At 38.8% G+C, this 23,099-nt stretch overlaps 1 protein-coding gene across 4 annotated transcripts; it reads right to left on the bottom strand.

Annotated features, from left to right (window-relative positions):
- Nucleotides 1-61: 61 nt before the first annotated feature.
- On the bottom strand, nt 62-7,946 carry LOC131233567 (GABA transporter 1-like). 4 transcript variants are annotated; one of them, XM_058230332.1, is made up of 7 exons: nt 7,640-7,945; nt 3,792-3,914; nt 3,467-3,561; nt 3,008-3,194; nt 2,502-2,632; nt 1,582-1,797; nt 62-578 (listed from the first exon to the last, which is right to left on the bottom strand). In XM_058230332.1, the coding sequence occupies exons 1-7, from the start codon at nt 7,857-7,859 to the stop codon at nt 186-188; spliced, it is 1,365 nt and encodes a 454-aa protein (XP_058086315.1). In that variant the 5' UTR covers nt 7,860-7,945; the 3' UTR covers nt 62-185. The 4 variants fall into 4 exon arrangements, with proteins under 4 accessions (XP_058086315.1, XP_058086316.1, XP_058086317.1 ...); XM_058230333.1 differs by having other exon boundaries at nt 3,792-3,904; nt 7,640-7,922; XM_058230334.1 differs by lacking the exon at nt 3,467-3,561 and having other exon boundaries at nt 3,008-3,190; nt 7,640-7,946.
- Between the last annotated feature and the right edge of the window lie 15,153 nt (nt 7,947-23,099).

The following is a 23,099-nucleotide window of genomic DNA, read 5'->3' as shown; positions in this document are numbered from 1 at the left end:
TTTTCCATTCTGGCATGTGCCTGTGTGTAATTAACAAACCTCTTCATACATTTATACTATGTATTCCCAAAATGCTCCCATCAAAATTTTACCCATTTCTTGAATGCCCCGCATTTTCAACAGCGGATGCACAATAACTTCTACAGCATTGATTTCTTTGATAAGTACAACACTGATAATTGGTATTACATGTCATGAAAGAACTTGTATATCTTAACATCCTTTATGATGATTCTGATAGCACCAATGCAGCCCAGGATTGCAACAACAGAATAGCATGCAGCAATAACAATGTTAAGGATCTGCAACAGAACACGCAAAACCATCTTCTTGGGCAATTTCCCGACTTTCAGATATGCTATAGCTGGGAAGACAAAATCCAGCGGGGTGAACCCAACTGCCCCACAGATAGAAACAAAATCACCAAAGAAAGGCATTGCAGCAGCAATTAGGGTGACGAGAACCATGTAGCCTGATGTCAGAACAAGCCGCACCAGAATATTGCGGATGTGGAGACGGCTGCTATTCTTAGAGAGCATTCTTTCCTCCATATAGGCGTAAGTCGGCCGGCAGTATATCTGAACAGAATGGAATTATAAGCAAACTCACGTTTATGGACTACAAACATTAGTCGTGTGTTTGGATATCCAAATGGATTGGATTACAATCAATTGCAAAACAAGAAAAAGTGATATGATTGTGTTCTCTCCAAGTTGGGTTTGAAACAAACAAAAAAAAATAAAAATAAAAATAAAAATTGCAACTAAATCAAGACAACCAACATTCATTATTATCATATAAGCCTTATCCCAACAAATTGGGGTCAGCTACATTATTCCTATTCCACCATTACTTGGTCGGTCACCAACATTTGTAATATGAAAAATACCATGATGGTTCACTGCCAGCTTTTTGCAAGTTAGGGTGTGTTTGGATGTATCATCAAATTGAATTGCAATAACTAGTCCAATAAAGTGGAAATGACCAAATTGTACCTTAGCAATATGAAAAAGAGCCTGTTTGGATGATGGGAGAAAGAAAAGAACAAAAAATGGATGACTTTTCTTATAATGGGATCTTTCACAATGTTGGATAGCAAAGAAATATTGGATTTCAAAAAGCAATCATTATCCAAACACCTAGTCAAATTCTCACACACAAGATAAGAGGTAACCAATCTGAGAAAATTATCAAATTTCCACTTCCTATCAAAACAAGCCCCCGCCATGGAATCCATCTCATGGAAATCATGGGAAAATCATCACTAAGTAATCATTCCAGTTTTGATTTCTTCTCTTTTCTTTTCATACTATCCAAACGGGCCCTGAAAGAAATGTAATTGCAACCAAGAGGTCTTCTTCATTGACCATAGAAGGAAACACCATTACAATTTGGTCATTTCCTGTTGTTTAAACAGCCTGTTCACAAAACTTTCTTTTTCATATGCTCGCAATTCAATTTACCTTGTGCATCCAAACAAAGCCCAATCCAAATTGTGATCATATTCAATTGCACTTTCTTGCCACTTAATTATCGTGATCTAAGTCATTTGTAATCCAAATGCACACCTTAGTGGAGTACCTGAAAGCACCCTGATATTTGAATCACAGCAAATAGATTTGCCATAACAATCGTCCATTCTGGGATCATGAGGGATGCCAAAATGTACGGCCGAACCGATGACCCAAATGCCCAGTAACCACTGAAAGCCAATTGCCAGTAGCTCAAAACAATAATCATGTATGCGGCAGATACGCCTTTGTACATGTTCTTCTTTGCAGGCTCCCTTACAGTATTCTGGCAAAAGAAACACATCTTAATAAGACATCTCACTAATCTTGCATAATCAAAGAGTTCAGTGCTAGTTAACTCTAGAAATAGACATGATCACCTACAACTGGTACTAGGATAACCTACAACTATCTTTTACAAGCATTCTGCCCTTCAAACATGTATGGTATTTCTATAGGCAAAATTGGAAAGCAAATTCCGAAGCCGTTAATGAATGGATTGAAAAATCCAGAGATCGGGACCGACAAACATTGACTAAATGAAGAGGGAAATGTCATGAGACTGGTGATCACAATGGGAGAGTGCTCTTCCTTACCGTAGGTATTATTCTTGAAGGATTTTGTGGTTTTCTTGTGTATCCTCAGCTATTGAAATGGGTTTGCTAATCCCCTTTTATAGACTCCAATCAACCAATGTAACAGTCCAATCATCAACTCTCCCAAGGTGAAACTACCCTCTCATTTGGGAAACATTAATCCTATTCTTAATCTTGATTTAAACGGTTCAAAAATGGATTTGAAATATAATAATATTAATGATAGTATTAGTACAATTAACTGGTTAGAAGCCCAATTAACAAGCTGATGTGGGGATTACTGATCTCCACCACTAGCAGCTAGGATCAAGAGGGCCTTATGGCTATTGATCCAACATGGGTTGTATCATAAAACCAATTACTGGTGATCAGTACTCTTATGAAAATTCGGTACCTGTATTTCTGGAAGCATTGCGTCTCCAAACGAGAAAGCAATTGCCCCAAGGGCATTGAAAGCTTGGAATATCTTAGTGGAGGAGCTTCCTTGTAAGCTATAGCTTATTGTCTTCCGATCAATCTTTTTCCCTACAAGGAAAGCAGATTTATGAGCGGCAGCTACCACCACATGGAATCCAAGAGGCTCATTTTACAGATGATTCACAGATACATATTTTGCATATCAATGTCTACCGACTCTTGGGATCACAGCTCGGAATTTCAATAAACAGACTGGAACCTACAATATTTGCAATCTGAGGACGGATACTCATATCTTTCAAAAGATTCCATCATCGAATGCATGTGCGCATTGGTGATGTACGAGTCTGAAAGTAGATTCTAGCATTTCCTTTCTGATTTTATGATCCTTTTTTAAAAAAAATCTGTGAAAAGGCTACAGAAGTAAAAAAGCAAACAGATCTTGTAAACAACATAGAAGAAAGTAGAACATTGTAGGTTTACCATTGTAGATAGTCACGCCAATGGTTGTGCCAGCAAAGCCAATGGTGCTGCCCGTGCATAGCGCATTCACCCATCGTAATGAGTGGATATCTGGGAGTTGGGATAGGAGAAGCTCAAAGGCCCCAAAAAAGATAATGAATATCTGCAAGGTTAATGTACTGTCCCTGTGGTAATACTTGTAAACTGCCTAGACATAAAACAGCAATGTTAGAGTTTGTGTTCTGATGCACAAGTGAAAAGAATTGCAAAAACATTCAGCTCAGCAAATGATGTATCCCAGCATTCATAATTAGGAAGTAGCCTCAAATGTGATCGCATTTTCTTAGGTCCAACTTGGAAGTAACTTAGTTACATTTACTCACACTTAACGAGACTAATAATTTCAATTTGATTTGATTGTGCATCCATACGTGCCCTGCCAATCAAAGGCACGATCCACCGCACTTGCATAAGACTAACCTTTAGGCTGCTTCCTGCAGCAATTTGGATGGCAATGTTATTGCCCACGGAAGCCACCTGCTGGAAAATTGTGATTGACCAGTAACCCAAGGATCCTTCAAAGATTCAAACAGACAATAGTCAAGGGAGAAATAGAAATAGGTAGAAATTGTACAAACACCAAATGCAAAAACTGAATTTTGGGCACTAAATAAATCTAAGAGATTCGAAATATAGAGGACTACTTTATAAAATACCCAACAAAGCTAAACAACAGCGATGAACAAAATGGAAATTACAGAATTTAGAAGGGGAAAAAAAAAGATGGGGAGGATGGATTACCAACCAAAGATACTTCTTCCAAGCTCCCGATAAGTAGTTTGCTTCTCCCCATTCCACCCCCACAAAGATGCTATTAGAAGACTAGAATACCAAGTAACAAATGTTCCGCTCACCAAACTGCAAACACCTGAATTCAAATTAGAAATATCGGGTGAGTTTAAGCGAAACTTCTAAAAATTTGGAAACAAAAGGATAACAAAAATGAAGTATGCAAAATTAAACTCCAAAAAGAATTAAGAGGGATATTGCAATTTACAATTGCTGGCTAAAAATTTCTGCTACTTTTCCATAACATATCCTGCAATAACATCTCTTCACTTCTTTTATTTTTCCTATTGTAAGTTTTGAGTTACTCAATACAGTCTTCCCCCTCTCATCCAATCCCAAACAGGGGTATTGCTATTTACCCCTCTGACCTCCCCTTTTTGATAGATTCTCCCTTTCTACCAATCTGTACTATTATATTACCAAATTACGAAAAATGGATGCATCTACAAAGGGTGGATTTAAATAGTGGGACCCACGAAGCAGTTTTTATCCCTGCCATCGTAATGGAAAATATTAGTAACTTATAGCTCTACTGAACTATGATGGTAGATTTTCAAAAAATTAATTGTCAAAAAGAAATCTTTCAAGTTTGAAAAAAAAACTTGGCGTATCATTCTCCATTAATTTACAGAGGCAGTGAATAATGCTCAGGCTGAGAGTTTCTGCAATGCACTTGGGTTTTCAGTTTGTACAAGTCGACAGATGACAGCCCTTGGTTCAGTGATCCACACCGCTGATGTTGCGGGACAGTAGCCCATACACTTTCTGACCCTCCAATCAGTGGCTAGAAATTTGAAGGTCCCTAATCCAAATTCAGCCAAACAAAGGCCTGATATTCAATGGCTAGGACTTTCAATCTGGAACTTTGGTGCATAGGCCATCGACAGCAAGGCCCATCCTATCCATGATTTGGATCATCGAACCAAGGATCCCTTTGGGTGTACTGTACAATATCTCAGCTGGAGCAATGTATGAACTCACAACATGTCCTTATTTATAAGTTCAGTCAAGAAAACAAAGTTGCACTAGCAAGCTTTCTTTGTGACCCAAAAGTAATATGCATAACATGCTGAAGAAGTTTGGGGTGGATGATTAAAAGCCGGCAATGGGCCCAAATGAATGAACAAACAAATTGAGGTGAATGAAGGTGTGAAATGCAAGAGCATGAACCGTTGTTTATCCAGTTTATATTAGAGCAGATAGAGCCAGCTTCTTAAGCTGGTTAATGAATGTATACAATGTCCATGAAAGTCCTATCTCTATCTTGTTTGAAGAATTTGTGACTATATTCAAATGAGTTTCATTAGTATAATAATACACTGGATATGAGATAGATGTGCTGCCTGACGATTTCATGGATGCAATTCAGGTAAGAGGCCTAATAGTTTGGCAGTCTGCTTCTAGTTATGTTTACAGTAGAGGACTGGCAGCATTGTCATGTGTAGCAGAACAGAAGTGATGGTAGCTAACAAGTACAGGATTGAACCTGTGGAAGACCTGCTAAATAGAGAATATGAAAATCAACAATGAAACAAGCTGTGGAAGACCGGGTAAAGAGAGAATGTGAAAATCGACAATGAAACATGACCCCTTCGGCATCAAATTCGAATTTGGATGTGAGACCCGAAATTATCAAGACGGGGGAATGTTCAAATTCTGTCCAAAGTTGAGAATAGGTGTGAAAGTGGGCCAGGCTGGTGTGGGTCCAACCTACATCGACTTATTTAACACTATTGATTTCAATTCTGATGTGTTGATCTAGGGTGCATTTGGTTACTCTCAACTTGGACTCAAAAGAACAAGATTGCATTTTGAGGAACACATGGAAACATTCATTTTGTCATGAAAATTCACAATTCAGTTCAATAGTGTTAGAGTTTTGAAATGTAGCAGCAAATAATTTTTTTCAAAAGGTCCAGATTAATTGATTAGGTCCTATAGATCACTGTTTATATGTTATCAAGTTTCCACATGAAACTAAAATTAGAGATTTCATATCTAGATTTACCATTTTATTGCCAATGTTGAATACCCGTTCGATTGTCGATGTCGTACCTTCAAGGTAGACGGTTCTCTCCTGGATCTATCCCAAATGAAGAGAGGGGGAAAGCCCACATATAATCCCTAGAGTGGGGATGGGCCGTGCATAGAGAGACGTGCACACAGTTGGCCACACATGTGGATGTGTGAATGCAAGGTATGGATGAGAGAGGATTCTCTCTTCTCCTCTTCTCACCTTTCTATCTCTTTATAAGGTGACGCTCTAGGGGGCTTGGGCATCCGAAACTCTTTCTTTTTTATGTCCTCTCCATCTAGGATAAGATCTATTTACAAGGAGTTAGGAATTAGGGAGAGACCAATGTGGCGCTACGTTACCCTACAGACCTTCAAATGCCTACTGTATCTATAGTCTATGATCTTGCTTAATCATGTATCCAAATTGACTCCATCCCTCCACTAAAATAGTCATTCATCCTTAGTCTAATTTCCATACCGATCAAGTGATGAATTACAAGATCAAAACCGTCAAAATTACCATCAAGTGCGATGAAAGCATGTTAACAATTAAAACAAAAGATCAATAGTTGAAAATACTTGTAAAATTATTTGAAACCTTTGGGGTATCAGTACTAGGGATAAACAACTTGATCGATGGTCCAATCTACTAGATCTCAAACCTAAGAGTGTCCTTAAGAAAATAGTGAATCCCTTGTTGGATCATATGGACCTAAACTGTATCTCAATGCATGAACCCAACAACACTTGTATATGAGCTAGTGCAAATTAACTTCGGGAGGCGGGCCAAAACACATTAGATCAGGAACTTGAACTCCCCATAATCGTTAGGTCTAAGGATTACTAAAAGCCAATACATACACAAATCGAACATAGTCCAAGCAAGATGAGTCTCCCACTAGAGACGATCAAATTGATCCTCCAATGCAAGTGTCCAACAGGTCCAATACCAGGAACCAATTTCCATGGTAAAGTTAACACTCCTTTGTAGCGTAGGGAAGAGGCACATAGGCTCTTCATCAAACTCAATGGTGGAGATCTTCCATCCTGATTCATCATCAGTTCCCTCACAAAGGATGACCACAAAAACAATACACAACCACAGGTTTGTCCTACAACCTACGAGTGATTATGGAACAACAGAGAATTGAGATCCATGGGACACAACTCTCTCTCGACTAGTGTCCATTGTACCCAATCTCAAGTTCCCAAGGCCAACCAAAGGAATCCCTCTCCTTTAACTTGTATATATACACAATTTAAGATATACCAACATACTAGTTATGGCATTAACGACATGTCCACACGTGACCAATTGTCATCATGATCTATAGTCAAAATCATCAATTCAACGGTTAAGATTAACTAATTAGCTTTGCAAGGCACACAACATGAACAAATAGGACATCTAGACCATTGGTCTATCTCATCCCATCATTGACAGAATTGCCCAAAATTTTCCCAAATTGGAAGATCCAAGTGACCAATCTTTGAGACTTTATTCAGTTGAATGTCGACCATCGTTGCATCTCTTCTTAACCATCTATCTGTAGGCTGCAATTTGAAAGGTTAGGATTGTCCTATCAAGTAGATTTCGGGGGAAATTCACAACAGATCAATGGTCTTGATAGCAAAACATAGGTCCCACTCATCAGAATTAGAAAACCATTTGTGTTATTCGAAGATGGAAGGGTTAGGATCTTGGATCACCAAACCATGGGCCCCACATGTACATGATCCTCTGAAATCAGCAACTACACATCTGTTGAGGGAGTGTAGAGAAATTACCTATTGGCCAGCCGAGGGAGGCGAGGGCGAAGGGCAGGGGCGCGTAAGCGGCTGGCGTCGCGATTGTAGTCGCCACGTGGAATGCGGCGTGCTTCCACGTTCCTTTCCCTCCATGACGGAGAGAACTGACAGCTTCTTCTTCTCCGGTGGCCCATGAAGATTCATCTATGTTTTCAGCCGTTGATTTTTCTGTCCCTGACCCTGAAATATCAGTTCTCATTTCCTTTCCTATTTTTTCTTCAGCTTCGATTCCTTTACCTTTCAAATGCTTATATATAGTGAAGTTTGGATTGTGACTTTTTAGTTGCAGAGATTCATGGAATCACATTCCTGATTCCTTTCTGGCACGTTCCATTTAATAATAATAAAAAGTTACTCTGTGGGCCAGGGCAGGACCACCGTTGATCATTGTAGACCGTTGGATGTGAGGGGTCCACCATGGATTGCATGTGAACCTGACATCACCCCGTAGCATGGCCAGAGCCAGCTAGTTAAGGGCGTGCTGAATGGACGGTGGAAATCTCTTTTACTCATACTGTCCATTTTCGTGCCATTGATTTGATATATCTGACATTTGATTATTGTGATTTTCGGACCATTAGCAATCCGTAATGGACCCAGTCTATCCAATGGTTTTTAATGGTCATTGGTGGGCCCATGTGGGTCCCACATTGAAATTCGTACGGGAATAAGGTAGTGATGACTCGTACTGGATAATGGATAAGAGAGAGACGGAGGGAGAGAACGGCATTTTCAAACCGTCATCTATCAAGGCTTGTTTGTTAGTTCTGCACTAACTAAAAATGGTGGTGACTCTTCATCCGTACACAGTACATAGTTTTAATGCAATCAAGACCGTCCAAATCTCCGAAACAGTTATGTATGAAGCACTACACAAAATTTCACTGATAAGATTATTTTAAACTTTGATTACTGCCTTCAAATTTGGATCGCTCATTGTTTCATTTTTAACCATCCATTTCATAGCCATCAACTTGATGGTTACTATTGCTTTATCAGCGAAAATTTGAACATATACTCCATCTACAGTGGTACCCACAATCTGGATGGACTGGATAAATGTAAATCAGTGCCAAATTTGATAATGTTGAGGCACTGCTTTCTTTTAAATGGTAGAGAACTGACATTGGAATCTAACCCTCTTCCTAGACTTCTTCAGCCGTATAGGGCCAGTAGCGAAGTCGCTGCACAACGGTGCTAAGTGGGCCGCCCCATGTTGTATGTATTTTATCTACGCCGTCCATCAATTTTTTCGGCTCATTCTATTCGTGAGCTCGAAAATGAGGCATATCCAAATCTGAGGTAAACCACACCACAGGAAAACAGGGGTGATTGAACGCTCACCATTAAAAATTTAACGCTCACCGTTAAAAACTTAACGGGGCTTAGTGTAATGTTTATTTGTTATCTAACCCATCTATAAGATCACGGGAAGACCTGAATGAAGGGAAAACCCAAATATCAGCTTGATTCAAAACTTTTATCAGCCAGATAAGCTTGTAATGGTGGGCTTTCGGGTGATTTCCTGTGGTCCACCTTAGATTTTGAGTTCATGCCCTGAAATGACATGGAAAATGGATGGACAGCATGAATAAAATGCATACATCTTGACGTAGCCTACATAAAAATGTCCATTAGCAGGTTCAAAAGGTGGGGGCCGTTGCATAGGAAGGCCTTTTGGCCTTTTTCCTCTTTCTTTATTTTATATATATCAAAGACCCGGAGCCTTTTTCGATGGGTAATAGTTGCATGGATGGACACTACACTCCTCGACGACGATGAAAAACTTCGGCGAAGCTCTGGGCTAAAAAAAGAAAGTTTTTTTTAGTTCTTTGGCCACAATCTTCGACGTAGGATTTATGCCAGCTAAATGTAGGTTATTTAATTTGTGTTGTGTTTGTTTTTGTTGGTGGGTATTAATGGTAGGAGTTTGTGACAAGAAAGAGAGTGTGGTGGTTATCTTTGTAGTTGTTGGTTTTTTTCTTTTCTTTTTTTCTTTTTTTTTTTTTTTTTTGTGAATGATGAGAGTTGTGAAATGGATGAAGGTTTGGAAGAATGTTGTAATAGATGAATTTTTGCAATTGCAGAATGTCGTAATGGATAAAGTTTGTAATAGAATAGTATTGTAATGGATTAATATTATAGTGGAAATGTTGTTCAAATGAGATGATTCAAAAGTTATTAGAAAGTTCACCAAGTTATTTTTACAACGACCACAATATAATCTAAATTGGACATGTAAAGAGGAAATTATGACCATTTTCATCGGATCACTAATTCATAGTCATTAATGAACTTCGGGCTCACTTTTGGGCAATCAAATGGCTATTTGAAAGTTAATCAAATTATATTTTTAATGAGCACAAGATCGCCCAAATTGGACATACAATGAGGGAGTTATGATCATTTTTGTGGGACCGACAATCCATAATTAATACGAACGATCCATAGTCCTTAATGAAATTTGGGCTCACTTTTGGGCAATCAAATTATGTCCAAATAAGGTGATTCTAAAGCCATTTAAAAGTTTTTCAAATGAGTAAAAGATCACCCAAATCGAATATGTAATGAGGGAGTTATGATCATTTCCATTATATCATCGATCTGATAGGTTTTTTCCCCGTGCTCGACCGATCGTGAGCCTTACACGACTGGTCGAGGGCTGGTGCACGACCAGTCGTGGAGTCGAGCCCTGACTCGGGTACTCGACCGGTTGAGGGTGGTGCTCAACCGGTCGTGGGTGGCGCTCGACCGGCCGTGGCCTCGTCTCGACTGATCGTGGTTATGCAGATTCGTTCCGCGATTTTGCGGATTGCAAAAATCTGAGTCCTTTTACAACTGAGATGGGGAAAGGAGTTTCCTAAAACTCTAAATAGGGGTTCCTAGGGTTTTTCTATAGATATGAAAAACACAAAAGGGCTATCAAAGGTGTGAGAGAAAGAGAGAAAGAGAGAGAGAGGAAGCTAGTAGAAGGGAGATTATGCTCGTGAAGGTTATCTACTGTACAATTTATAACTCAGCGCTTCTACGTCCTCGTAATCGATGAGATCTCTCCGTTTTTCTTTTATTCCCTCATTGTTTATCCACTCCTACGTGAGTGAAGAAGGTTGTAATGTTCTACTTTATAGTGGATTGTTGATCTGGACGAGGTCCCGTCGTTTTTACCTCTTTGAGGGTTTTCCACGTAAAAAATCTCTTGTGTGGTATGGTTTATGCTTTGATTTATTTCATTACTTTATTATTCCATAATTCTGGTTTGTTTCGGGAGGCTAGATCCTAACGTTTTATGCAAGGCCCCCAACAAAGTGGTATCAGAGCCAAGTTCATTGAACGAGTAGGATCAATTTTTTGAATTATGGAAGGTGGGTCATCAAGGATGATCAGCCTCAATGGTTCTAACTGGACCATATGGAAGGCTAAGATGGAGGACTTGCTTTATTGAAAGGACCTATATTCTCCAATTTTAAGCATATCAGCAAAATCCAAGGATATGTCTGATGATGATTGGAAGAAGATGGGACAATAGTTGGATGATTCTGTGTTCCACCATGTGTCTACGGAGACCTCAGCCGCTAGCCTATGGCTGAAATTAGAAGGGTTGTATAAGAGGAAGACAGCCGGTAATAAAAAAATTTTGATAAGGGTACTTGTGAATCTCAAGTTCAAGGATGGTGGTTCTGTAGCCGAGCACATGAATGAGGTCAGTAATATAGAGAACCAGCTCTCTGCTATGAAGATGGTCATGGATGAAGAATTGCAGGCTTTACTATTACTTAGTTCATTGCCTAACAGTTGGGAGACATTGGTGGTGCCTCTAAGTAACTCTGCGCCAGATGGAAAGATATCCATGGAACAGGTGACCAGTTGTCTCTTCAATGAGGAGACAAGGAGGAAATCTCATGGGTCTACTCAGTAAGAGCCCCTTCTGACACAGGAACGGGGGAGAGAAAAGTACAGGAAGGACGGGAAGGCCCGAGATAAATCAAGAGGCAAGTTGAGTAACAGAAAAGATGTTGATTGCTGAAATTGTGGCGAGAAAGGCCACTACAAGAATGAATGTCGTGGTAAGAAGAACGATAAGAAAGGAAAAGGAAAGGAGAAGGAAGATGAATCAGATTCCACTGCGGTCGCTTCAGATGGTGACGTCGTAGTTATTCTTTCAGCAAATCATAATGTTTGTCTCACAGTTACGAGTCAAGACACCGACTGGGTGATTGACTCAGGAGCTTCTTTTCATGCGACTCCACGTAGGGACTTCTTCACAAGCTACAAGCTGGTGACTATAGGACCATGAAGATGGAAAATTTTGGTGTATCGAAGATCGTAGGGGTCGGTGATATTTGTGTGAAGATCGATGTAGGTTGCACATTGATTCTCATGAATGTGAGGCATATCCCAGACCTTCGCCTCAACTTGATATCGACGGCCGTGAAAATGTTTTTCTTTAAAATCATTTAAAACTTTCCTAAAACCACTTGTTCTACCAAAATGGCCATTATTTGTGGTGCCTGGGGGAGATAAAAGGACAAACGGAATTCCTTCGAGGCCAAATTACCCCTGTTGGCCAGGGAGGACACTAAATGAACCCCGAGGTAGCCCATGATCATTATTTTGACACGGGGAGGCAAATTTTGGGCCTTAGGAGGTTAAGGAGGGATTAAAACTATCGGGAAATGGTCCTTAATGAAACCCCGGGGAAATAACGAAACTTTAGCAACAAATGGGGGGAAAAAAAGGTTAAAGTTCAAGGGTTCAAGGGGATTGTGGAAAAGGGTTCGGTTAAGGGAAATGTAAAGAAAGAGTAACCATTTAAAGCATCCATAGGGTTTCTTGGGTTAGTGCAGGACCAATGGGTTGATTTAAAACCGTTCCTCCATGTATTGGAAAAGAATTAATCCCAAACCGAGGGGTAAAGCAACAAAATTATTGATAAGGAAAATTTAATAAAAACTCTGCTTCTCCATATGATTAGGGTATCATGTATGTTTTGGAATTATTAATATGATTTTCTCTCTGTTTTTGTTTAAACTGTCATCATGGAAAAAATAAAAATGTAAGCAAACGGTTCTATTTGGAGAAAGACTTGGGTCTAAACTCCTAGAATTAACCCGTATAGGCTAGGAAGTTTGGCTTCACAAAGGTGGCAATTGGGCCTGGATTAATTAAATGCGAAATTTTCGTTTCCCGGTGGTACTTCAAAAGGACTTCCCAAACGAAGGTAAAGGGGAAAAGGGATACCTCATTTAAAATTTAGTAATTTATTTTGCCATTCTTAAAATGGATATAGTGAACTATCTTGCAACGGAAAAAATTACGGTTCAAATTTCCGGTTCGGGAAGGGGCCCCAAATTGACCATTTTGGAATAAAGGTTGAGGACACAAATGGGGGGTTTTTGCTCAGGAAGTTTAAGGGGTTTTGTTATTTCGGGGGTTTTCCCTTAGGGAAAGGGCTACAAAATTTAGTTATCCCAAAGCAGAATTGGATCACGAAGGGATTAAAAAATTTTTATGAAGAGGTTCTTAAAGCTTAGCCCGCAAGGGGGGCTTATGGAAGCTGTTTCCTTAAAAATTAATATTAAGAAACACAAAGACACTTTCATGGTATTTGGGAGAAAGGGTTTACCTTGGAAGGACATGAAAATTGGGTCACAAGAAAGGTTTGCTGGGCAATTGAGGTTTGAAAAATGCACTAAGAAGTAAATTTGGGTGGGGTTTGTAGGGTTTTTTGGTGGGTGGTTACAGAGGGAGGGTGGTGTAATCTGGAGTGGGTCCTCTCCTTTTTTTTTTTTGATGGTGAGATAAGGGTGGTGTGAGGTTTTGCATCGAAGCTGGTTTGGGGGTTAGAGATTTATTATTTTGGGATTTGGAAAATGAGTTTTCCAAAAGGGATTGGAAAGGGTTTCCAAAAAAAAAGGGGCCAATTTTTCTAAATATGAAAAAAATAAGATTCAAAGGGTTAAAAAAAAGGGAATATGAAGGGATTTGCCTAGGTTATTAGTACAATTTAATTTTTGCCCGTCCCAATTCTCCATTTTTTTTATTTCTTTGTTTTCCACCATCTATAAAATTGAACGTTCCCATAGTTTTTGAAATTTGGGCTTTTACTTTTTGGGCAATCAAATTATGTCCAAATAAGGTGATTCTAAAGCCATTTAAAAGTTTTTCAAATGAGTAAAAGATCACCCAAATCGAATATGTAATGAGGGAGTTATGATCATTTCCATTGTATCATCGATCCACGATGCATATCAGCGATCCATGGTAAATGTCGGCGATCCACAATTAATATTAGTTATCCTTACTATGGATCACCGATACGTATTGTGGATTGCCGATCCTACAAAAACAATCATAATTTTCTCATTATATATTCGATTTTGGTAATCTTATACTCGTTAAAAAGGTTATTTGATGAACTTTCAAATGAATGGAGAATCACTTTATTTGGACACCATTTGATTACTTGGACACCATTTGATTACCCAAAAGTGGGCCCAAAGTTCATCAAGGGTTGTGGATCGTGGGTATGCACTGCATCAATCCCATAAAAATGATCACAATTCCCTCGTTACATGTCCAATTTTGGTGATCTTGTACTCATTGGAAAGATAATTTGATCAGATTTTAAATGACTTTGGAATTACTTCATTTGGACACCAATTGATTGCCTAAAAGTAGTCTCAAAGTTATTCTTGATCATTGGTCCCACAAAAATGGTCATAACACTCGTTACATGTCCTATTTGAGTGATCATGTACTTATTGAAAATGTAATTTGATGAAATTTCAAATGATTTTAGAATCATCTCATTTTGCACACTATTTGGTTACCCAAAAGTAGCCCCAAAGTTCAGCTATTTGAATATCTCATTTGGTGATAAATGCCATGATGAACTTTAGGCCCACATTTGGACAACTAAATGGTTTGAAAATGAGGTGGTTCTAAAACTATTTAAAATTCCATCAAATTACCTTTCCAATAAGTATAAGATCACCCAAATCGAACATGTAACGAGGGAGTGATGAACATTTTCGTGGGACTAGCAATCCATAATGAGTACCAACTATCCACAATGATTATCGGCAACCTACATTAATTTTGGGCCCAATTTTGGATAATCAAATGATTTCCAAATGAGGTGATTTCAAATCCATTTTAAAGTTCATCAAATTACATTTTTAATGAGTACAAGATCACCCAAATCACTCATGTAACGAGGGAGTTATATGACCGTTTTCGTGTGATTTCTGACCCGTGGGGAGTTATGACAGTTATGACCGTTCATCAACTTCAACATTCTTCCACTATAATATTCATCCATTTCAACATTCATCACATTTATCTATTCCAACATTATCCTATTTCAAAATTTATCTATTACAACATTCTTCCATTACTAAATTAATCTCTTTCACAAACTCCTATCATTTATACCCATAAAAAATTATTATAAAGGGAACCAACACACTTTCCTCCTTTTCAAAAACTCCCACCATATTTGATACCCACCAGCAAAAACAAAAATAATACACAAAAGTCACTACCTAACCTAAACCTACATTTCGCTGTCATAGCTTCTATGTTGTAAAGTATGATTGGGAATCTTTAAAAACACTTAGAAGTTCATTAGAATACAGGGAATGAGGCCAGATGTATGTCAGAAGCTCGCCGGAGGGGGTCCCCCGAAGATGGCAATGGTCCTAACAGCCAAATGGTCCCCTCCCATGAAAAAAGAGAAGAAAAGAAGGAAAATGTGAAATGTCATTTCCCGTGCAAGGGACCCACCTATTGAACCTATCCTACGTCTTATGTGAGACCCATTGGATCGTCTTGGAGCAAATTCAAGTCATCCACATGAAATGAATTTTTATTTCATGCCATCTACCAAAGTTTGAAGGAAAAACTCATCACAGGTGGACCACTCCAGTGAAAATAGTTCAGAATTGGCGCACAACGCTCATGCAGTCTATGTGCCAAAGACGGTTCTAGATTTTTTTTTAAATGACCATATTGTTAGTTCACAACTGTCTGATTAAATTGAATAGATCATATCGGTTGAGGGCTGGCCTCAATCATTGATTTAGTGGGGCCCACACCCCATTCTCAAAAGGGTTTCTCGACTTTCACAAAAAGCTACCTACGTACGAGCGGACAATTGGCAAAGGGGCATTTTCATCCTAAAAAAGTCAAATAGTACCCATGGGACTAAAATAATAATAGCTTCGTGTGCTGATGTCATTGCCTTTATGATGTACTAGGTACTGCCCCTGCTTGTTCCGAGCTTGGCACAAAGTTGGAGCTCTAAGGGCCTACCATTAGGCTTGCGTTTTATCTACACTGTTCATCTATTTTTCCATATCATTTTAGGCTATGAGCCCAAAAATAAGTCAAGTCCAAGGCTCAAGTGGACCACACAGTGGCAATTAAATGCGTAACCATGAAAACTTCAAGGGGGCCACAGAAGTTTTAGATCAAGCTGAGAATTGTGTTTTCCTTTCATCCAGGTTTACATGACCTTATGATAAGCTGAATAGAAAATAAACATCATGGTGGAGGCCACATAAGTCTTAGATCAAGCTGATATTTGTGTGATATTTGTGTTTTCCTTGCATCTAGGTTTACATAGCAAATAAACATCACAATGGGGGCCACAAAAGTTTTAGATCAAGCTGATATTTGTGTTTTATCTTCATCAAGATCTACATGACCTTATGACAAGTTGGATAGCAAATAAATATCACAGTGGAGGCCACAGAAGCTTTAGATCAAGTTGATATTTGTGTTTTACCTTCATCAAGATCCACGTGACCCTCAGAGCCTTTGTCAGGGATTGGTATTACCTGCCAATCCTAAGATGACACAAGCAAGGCCTCTGAGGAGCCTACATGATGGATGGGCTTTATCTATTCCGTCTATCCATTTTGCCATATAAGCCCAAAAATGAGGCAGATCCAATGCCCAAATATTCCACACAGTACCCATTGTTAAAACCTTCTTAGGGCCCATCATGATATTTATTTGCCATCCAATCTATTCATAAGATCACATAGACCTGATAATGGTAAAACATAAATATTAGCTTCATCAAAACCTCCACGGCTCCCAAGAAGTTTTTAATGGTGAGCATTCAATCCCCATTGTATGGTCCACTTGAGCCCTAAATCTTACTTGTTTTTGGACTTATACCCTAAAATGATATGGAAAAATAGATGAATCGTGTGGATAAATCCCATACATCAAGGTGGCTCTTCAGAGCCTTTGCTATACGGAGCTCAGGACAGGCGAGGTAATACCTATCGGGTCCATTGGAATTCCTAATGCAGTGAGCTCTATGGGGCCCACTGTGATGTGTATATTATATTCTAAAATGATATGGCAAAATAGATAAACCTTTTTAGCTCATTTTAGAATATGAGCACTAATTAGGTAGATCCATTAGATCAAGTGGACCACAACACAAAAATTAATGGGGACTTAATGCCCACCATTCAAATCTTCTCAAGGAGCCACAAAAGTTTGGGATCAAGCTAACATTTGTTCAAAATGACCTCATGAACATGTTGGATGGCAAATAAAGATCTTAGTGGAGGTTTTAAGGTTGGGTGTAATAATTATCCCCACTGTTTTTGTGGTGTGGTCCACTTGAGCTTATCTACCTCATCTGGAAAAACAGATGGACATCATAATATAACACATCCATCACAATGGCTCCACAAGGTTCAGTACAACAAGAATGCCCTCAAGCAGGGCACTATGGGGAAACCGTATCCATTGAGAAAGTGCCTAAAAAGATGTGGATTGCCACAACGGCTGGCTCCAAGAGTATCCCTTGGAGTAGGATATGGCTCAAGCTCTATACAGCCCACCATGGTATATGTGTTTTATCCACATTGTTCATCTAAACATCTACAGCTTAAGTTGACCATATCACATGAAATAGTAAAGATAATGAACTCAATTGGTGAAACCTTCATAGCAGGTGTTTATAAAGTCACACATACACCTTAATGAAGGAACACACAAATATTAGCATGATCCAAAACTTTTGTGGCTCCAACAAGTTTTTTATGGTGGGCATTCAATCCCTACCATTTCCCATGATGTGGTCTATCAAAGCTTTAGATATGCTCATTTTTTTGGTTCATGCCTTAAAATGAGCCGACAAAATGGATAGTTTGCATGAATAAAATACATACATTGTGGTGGCCCCGTGAAGTTTCAACATGTGGCATAGTCGTGAATATGGTGCTGGTGGGAGCAGACCTCCTGGATGATGACATCTAGATATTGTATATTTATCCTCTTAATTGCATTAGCTTTCCTAACATTTAAGTGTTAATTTGATAAAATTATATATGTTTTCTACATGCGAGGTGATTCAGAAGCCTAAAATGAATATGTGCTTAAAAGGATAGATTTAAATTTCAAAAAGAGATAAAATTGAAGACACTGAAGAATTGGAGATTTGGAAGACATTAATGAAGATTTCACATGTCAAAGATCCAAGAAAATTAAGTATAAAGGATGAAGAAAATGTTGAAAAAATCACGCAATACATTAACAAAAATAACAGACTGTTCGCTCCCACCTGTGGTTGGTTCAATTCGACCGAATGTGCATAGAACAGTCCGGCAAGAAACTATGATTTTCAGAGATAATTCGACTCAACACTTAGGTGCGACCAAAGCCATATTCGGTGCCACCAAATAAGAGTTCAATGCAACCTAAGAGCGATAGAGACTTCAGATAAATATTGAGAAAATTTGGTTGTAACCGAGAGACCTATTCGATGCGACCGAAGTGATGTTTAGTGCGACCGAAGCATAACAAAAGTGCATAAATTTGAAATTAATTTCAAGTTAGTGTGATTTTTTTCTATTTAAATGGGTGCTTTAAGCTTTCTAAAGCACAAATTAGGACTTGAGAGAAAGACCTATGGGTGGTAGAGCTTCCACGAAGCCGTTCTTCTTCTTCCCCTCCTTAAATCTAGTTTGTCTTTTTAGTTTTTCTTCTAGGATGTTAGCCATGTTAGGCTAATGTCATATCTAAGGCTACGAGATGAAGTTTGTTGTTCAATTATAATATTTATTTTATTTTATTCAATAATATTGGTTTGAATGATGATAGTAGATTGATTTAATTTGAATTTACTTTAAAGTATTTGAGTCGTTTATTTCTGAATTTCTTATGCACTCTAAGTACAATGAATACTTTAATTCAACAATAGTTTAACCTGAATTAGATAATGATTTAATATGTATAATTGATTGATTTATTGTCACATAAGGGTGCTTTAAACGCTTTTGATTTCATGCGATTGATGACCGGGTGCTTCATGAGAGAATCGTCCAATTGAAATCATATTTTTATTGGTGTTAAAGATTGGTTTAACAGAATTATCTTTCAATTGGATATGATAGGATTTCGATTCCAATTGAGTTATATCTTGAATCAATAAATTGAATATTATAATTGATATGAGTGGATTTCTGGATCCTTAGTCCTTTATTTTCATTATTGTAAAATAATTTCCTCAATCGATGGATTAAAAACCCAGACAAACCATTAAACTTAGATTAGTTTTAAACCATGTTCTCCATTTCCTGTGAATTTGACCTCGGTCTCACCGAGTTATTACTACATCACAACCCAACACTTGGGGTTGTCAACCCGTGAGTTCGATCAAGTTTTTGTGTCGCTGTTGGGGAGTGGCACGAACACAATTAGGTTTAGGTTTTTTAGATTTAATTTCTATTTTAGGTTAGGTTTTTATATTTTCTTTTTTTCTTTTTTCTAATATGGGTTTTCATTTTTCTAAAATTTTCAAAATTTTAGGGTCTATTATTTTAAATCTTCTAACATTCTAACATCGTTTGCTTGTTTTATTTGTAGGATCTTCAATTCTAATTTTTCCCTATGGGTATCATCATTCCTTAATCCCTCTCGTTGCTTTCTTAATTGTTGTAGGACTTATAAGTTAGGGCTAGAATCAGGGTTTTATGTGGTTCATGCCCAAGTGGGTAAGGGACCATACATTAAGACTTCTGAGTGAATGAGGTTTAGTCGATGGGCTCTCAATCCATCGATGAGTTAAAAGATACCTAAATATTCTTAAAACATCATATGAAAATATGGTCGAAACTGAACAATACTTTGATGATAATAATGTACGGAACACACCACCTATTAGGACAGTACATGATGAGAATGAGGTACACCAAGTTCCACATGTCTCGACTTTACGTGATCATGTACAACCAGTGAGAACAAGTACACCTTCCTAAATGATTTTCCTAACCAATGTTTTTGAAGAGATTGTCGCAACCATACACTTCAACAATGTTCCTTTTATTGTAGTTAAATTGAAGTTATTTCCATTTTCTCTCAAGGAGATGGCTAAAGCATGGCTTCACTCCTTGAGGCCAAGATCCATTGGCACATGGACCACGATGACTCAGGAGTTCCTTAAAAAGTTAATCTCAACTCATAAAACCAACACTCTCAAGTATCACATAATGAACTTCTCTAAAAAAGGAGATTGAACTTTTTTGAAAATAATTTAAGGATTAACTTCTCGCTTGCTCACTGCATGGCTACAAGATTTGGTAGATAATTATCTTTTTCTACAAGGGATTAAGTTCAAACATGCACCAATTCGTAGAGATGATGAATAATGGTGAATTTATGAATAAGGATCCGGAAGATGCCTGAAGTTACCTTGACATGCTAGCTAAAAACACTCAATCATAAGACATCCAACCAAGCTAATAATTCCAAAGTAGTGTTAAAAGAGAAAGGGTACATGTGCTCAAAGAGGAGGACGATGTTAGTGTAAGGTTGACGGATCTCGCAAGGAAGATTGAGGCCATGGAACTAATGAAGTGATCTAGCCCATTATGGCCACTGAAACTACATGTGGTATTTGTGATAGTGATGTTCACCTAACCATGATTGTCCTACAATCCCCGCATTTCAGGAGGTGTTGCATGCTCAATTGAATGCTACAAATGAATATCAATACCCTTTCGGTGTACCAAATTTCAATACGTACACTTTCGATTGAAAAAATCATTCAAATTTCAGTTGGAAGAATGACCGACTCCAAATGCACCCAATAATCCCCGAGGTCCTCTTCTGAACCTCAATCAATGAGAACCCTTGATGATACATTGAATGCATTAATGTAAGAACAATTGCAAGCCATAAATGAACTAAAAATGTTAGTTTCAAGGTCAGTCTCAAGAATTCAGACAGGTCTAAGCTCAACCCAATCCACACCCAACCCTGGATATGCGTGACTAGTGAAAAAAGAAAAAAGAAGAAAAAAGACAGGTGGGCTTGAGCCCGATCAAAGCTCAAGTGGACTACACCATCGTGTTGTATGTGTGACATCCGTTACAATTTTGTTCTCTATTTTAAGGCCATGGGGCAAAATATCAGATCCACGAGTCAATGGACCACATAAAACATCGTGGATGGGATGAAAATCATAAGTTTGCGTGTGGGGCCATCATGGCATGTATCTTCATCAAATCCCTTAAACAGGTGTAACTCACCATTCAGGCGGGCCACACCGCATGAACATAGAGGTTTGCATCAATTTTGCATTGTTCCCGTTGGTGTGGTCCATCAGAGCTCTCTATCAAGCTGATATCCTGTATGTACGGTTAAAAAAGGGTTTCTCCCCTGTTGGACGGAATAGATACATGTACATCCATCGATCATGCTTCCACGTTCTTAACTGTATACGAGGCATGCATGAACAAGATCTAGACCGCTCAGCCCATCATGTCCATGATGGTCACTCACCATTATCTACTTGATAAGTGTGAACGCTAGAAAATTGGCGCCTACACTGATTTATGTTTTATGGTGGGTGAGCGGGCTGATTTGGATTGATGATGAAGTAGACTTGGAGTCGTCACTAGCCACTTAACTCAAAATCACGCAGTTGGCTAGAACCTGCAGAATATGTAAAGCTAGAGAATCCGAAGACTTTCTTGCTTTAAGTTGACTCCTAATCTGCGGTTTGAGATTCTGAGTAAGGAACCTCAGTTACAGAGAGGGAAGGTGTTAGGCACCCTCTCTGCCCGTACAGATGTATGGTTTCTACTTCATGTGGTAGAATGGTCTTAAGGGATATGATGATAATAATGAAGTAGGACTAGGCAAACTCGAATTTCTGATATGACAGGATCCAGAATTCTGGCAAGACACAGAGCATACGTCCGAAGAATGTCTAAATGAGCAAGGAGGTTGAGAATGAATGAGATGATGCTAGAATGTTATGTGAGAGGACTAGGCTACTACGAATTTCTGATGTGACGGGATCCGGAGTTCCGGCAAGTCACAGAGCATATGTTTGATGGCAATCTAGAGAAATAGGGGGGTTGAGAAGGGAAGTAACGATGCGATGTGATAAAATACAAATGCTAGTGATGATTGCATGATCTTTGGTTTACACTTGACATGGCTTGGATGTTTAGGTGCATCATGGTTGGAAAGATTGACCTAAGTAGAATTGAGAGGCTAAGAAATGGTTGGAGGAGGCTAAAGGGAGGCTAAAAAGTTGGGAGCTTGAGAATTCAAGCACTCCCTCTTACTCTCACTCACTTTCTCTCTCTTAGTGTTGGTGTGTTGTGTTGTTGTTGTCTGAAATGAAGAGAGAGGAAGGCTATTTAAAACCTTTTGGGATGACATTTTGGTAATTCCAGGATTTTTGGAGGGTAAATGCTAATGTGGCAGCTTGTGATTGGTTGAGGGAAGGGTAATGCCACATGACATACTTTCATAGACTCTTGGGCTTTGGTAGGATAGTAATAGGGTGAAAACTTGGGAATAATTCTGTAAGAGAGTTAACTTTTGGAGGGGAGACAACTGTGTACTCGGAAGAGGCACCTGTCGAGAAAGGGTGGTAATTGGATTACCGCCTGTGGTAGTTCCACTACTGCCCGTGACTGTTTTGGTCTGAAACTTAGTCAGCTGGCCCCACACATTTTTTGAGAGCAGGCAGTAATCTGATTATAGTCCGTGGTAGTCAGACTACCGTCCAGGTACGGTTGCTCCCGTAGTTTAACCGGTGGGCCTATTTTTGGCTCGGAGAGTAGCCCAAAGCCCGTTTTTAGATATTTGGCTCAAAATGGTTCGAAATTGGCTTGACTATGATCCGAAAATGGCCTGAGAAATGAATCAATTTTGGGCATGCTCTGGCTTGGATGATGGCTCGAGTTAAGTTAGGGTTTATGGTAACGAAAGGGCTTGGGTTCAGCTAAGATTTGGACCAGGTTTGGGGAATAGTTATGGTTTTAAGTAGGGTATAGGGTTCAGGTTCAATTCTTAAGGATCATCCATTCCTTATCGAGTTGTTAGCTTGGGTGAGGTATCTACAGATGCCCCTCTTTAGCAGAGGTTGCGAGCAAACGAATGCCAAAGCAAGTGC

The sequence above is a fragment of the Magnolia sinica genome, chromosome 18, assembly GCF_029962835.1.
Source record: "Magnolia sinica isolate HGM2019 chromosome 18, MsV1, whole genome shotgun sequence".
In the NCBI taxonomy this organism is placed as follows: Eukaryota; Viridiplantae; Streptophyta; class Magnoliopsida; order Magnoliales; family Magnoliaceae; genus Magnolia; species Magnolia sinica.
The sequence above is the reverse complement of the archived record's forward strand: the minus strand, read 5'-3'. Positions and strand labels throughout refer to the sequence as shown.